This window comes from Acipenser ruthenus, chromosome 21 (assembly GCF_902713425.1).
Source record: "Acipenser ruthenus chromosome 21, fAciRut3.2 maternal haplotype, whole genome shotgun sequence".
NCBI lineage: Eukaryota > Metazoa > Chordata > Actinopteri > Acipenseriformes > Acipenseridae > Acipenser > Acipenser ruthenus.
In genome coordinates this window covers 22679507-22681828 of record NC_081209.1, presented here as the reverse complement: position 1 = coordinate 22681828, position 2322 = coordinate 22679507, and the positions used below count along the sequence as shown (strand labels likewise).

The 2322-nt window shown below is 38.6% G+C and overlaps 1 protein-coding gene across 1 annotated transcript; it reads left to right on the top strand.

Annotated features, from left to right (window-relative positions):
* Positions 1–292: 292 nt before the first annotated feature.
* On the top strand, positions 293–1038 carry LOC117963161 (beta-1,3-galactosyl-O-glycosyl-glycoprotein beta-1,6-N-acetylglucosaminyltransferase 3-like; the record flags this gene model as incomplete). Its single annotated transcript, XM_034902165.2, has 1 exon — positions 293–1038. A coding segment is annotated over one exon (615 nt), but the record flags the coding sequence as incomplete, so codon positions are not given.
* Between the last annotated feature and the right edge of the window lie 1284 nt (positions 1039–2322).

The following is a 2322-nucleotide window of genomic DNA, read 5'->3' as shown; positions in this document are numbered from 1 at the left end:
TTCATAGAATGGCACTGTCTTGTACAAAGTGGATCACTAATGCATTTTTTAAGAAGTCTTGTTTATTCATGTTAGTCTTTTTATTCATGGTCCTGCAGCTGCAATTTTGGAGGCAGCCCTGCAAGCCCACTGACAATGCAGAGAGATCAGTTCATCTGCTCAGTGGAAAGAATCAGGATTTCCTCAGTAACTGCTCCAGAATCATCAAAGGGGACGTGGAAGCCATTGAGCATGCACTCTTGAGCCAATTACTTATTGCAAATAAGAAAAAGCCTTTAACTGAGAATGACTATTTGGACATGACTGTGGATTGTTCTGCCTTAAAGTGCTGAACGGCAAGAATAACTTAGAGTCTGAAACTACCCCAAGGTATAAGAAAAAACGTTGGAGATACCACTACGAGGTCACAGATTCCGTAAGCAGGACTGATACAAAGAAGAGCCCACCTCCTATTAGCACCCCAATGTTCTCAGGCAGTGCTTACTTTGTTGTCACCAGGGAGTTTGTGGAGTACCTGCTTGAAAGCCCTGAAGCACAGAAGTTTTTTGAATGGGAAAAGGATACCTACAGCCCTGATGAGCACCTGTGGGCCACTCTCCAAAGAATGCCTGGGGTACCGGGCTCCAACCCACCAAATGAAAAATTCCATGCCTCAGATATGATCTCCATTGCCCGGCTAGTGAAATGGTCATTCTTGGAAGGAGATGTCAGTAAAGGGGCTCCCTATCCACGCTGCACTGGGATTTATCAAAGATTAGTTTGCATCTACGGCTCTGGGGATCTTCAGTGGATACTCGGACATCATCATCTCTTTGCCAATAAATTTGACACTCAAGTGGATGACATTGCAATCCAATGTCTTGAAGAGCATCTCAGGCGCAAGGCTATTTATGGAGAAGGTTTATAGACACTGTGATTAGCCTGAACTGGGACTTGAGAATTATATAAACGGGGAGAGGTTTATTATTAAAGTGGTAATGGAAATGTATAAGTTTTCATATTAATAATTATGTTTCCTTTAAAATTACACTAAATCTAGTAAGAAATAATGGTATGTATGGCTTTATATTTCTGATCATTTATTGGTTGTTGTTACATATTACTGCAAGTTTTTTTGTTTTGTTTTGTTTTTAGAATTCATTTATGTTTCGTTAAATTGAAAAGTAATTTTCTCTTGGAAGGTCTAAATGCTGTTCTTGTTTGTTCAATAATACAGTTTAGTTTGTACTGGAATTTCATTTTTTCCTAAATACATATTTGACTACTATGAAAAAAAGAACTTCAGTGGTTCAATAATTAGGTGATTTCAAAAGATAATCTGTTTAGCACCTGTAGTTTTAAGCTTTATATGATTTACTAGTGAATAGTATAGACAATGACAAGTATTGATTACAGTACAACTACTTATACTATTTATTTAATAACATTATTTCCATTATTGCATAGTGATAGAACAGCAAACAATTAAAGCAAAATATATTCTTATACAGATCATATTAATCAATTAGTTTATACCATAACACAAATAGAGTGATCAGTTTCTACCTGCATACCGGGAACTCTTCTGCAAGGCAGGGCACTAAGCTAATTACAGTTATTACAGATAATGGTAGGGTTGGAGCAACTATTTATAGTCCAGAATTTCTGGTAGGAAATGTATTACAGATAACATCTATTATGATCTATTATCTATTATCTATTATGATGGCTGAGCTAATAGGGATTAATTTGACATTACAATGGATTATAGAGGTTAAGGTAGAGAGGGCAGTAATTTTTTCAGATTTGTTAACAGGGCTTGTGGCAAAGTGGTGAGTGAATACAGGTGAGTGCAGTGCAGAGCAGATACAAAACAGACAGACAATGATTTCCAGGTGCAAGGGTGTTTATTGATTTAATTAACAATGTCCAGAGCCTTATGGCAAACACCTGTAAATAATAATGTTGGAGTGATACAGCGGCGTGTATCACTCGGTATTTGTAATTCCCCGGGTTTGACCGATTTATTTTAGCCCGCAGAGGGCGCTGTTGTCTGTGGTCTGGATACCAACTATGATATCCAGAACCTACGGGAATACCACGGCAGGGTACACAGTACTGGTCAGGTGCACTCGCAGGTGCTCAAAAATAATGAAAACGAGAAGGCAAAAAGAAAAAGGGAAAAATAAAACACAGTAATAAAAACTACAAAATAAAGGTGCTGCACTTTGCAGCGTGATTTTCCCCAGTCGCCACTACCCGTACGACCCGGGACTCCATCCTACGCTATGCTGTTCCTCAGCTCACCTTAAAACAATATCGGGGTCTGCCCAAGGATTCCCC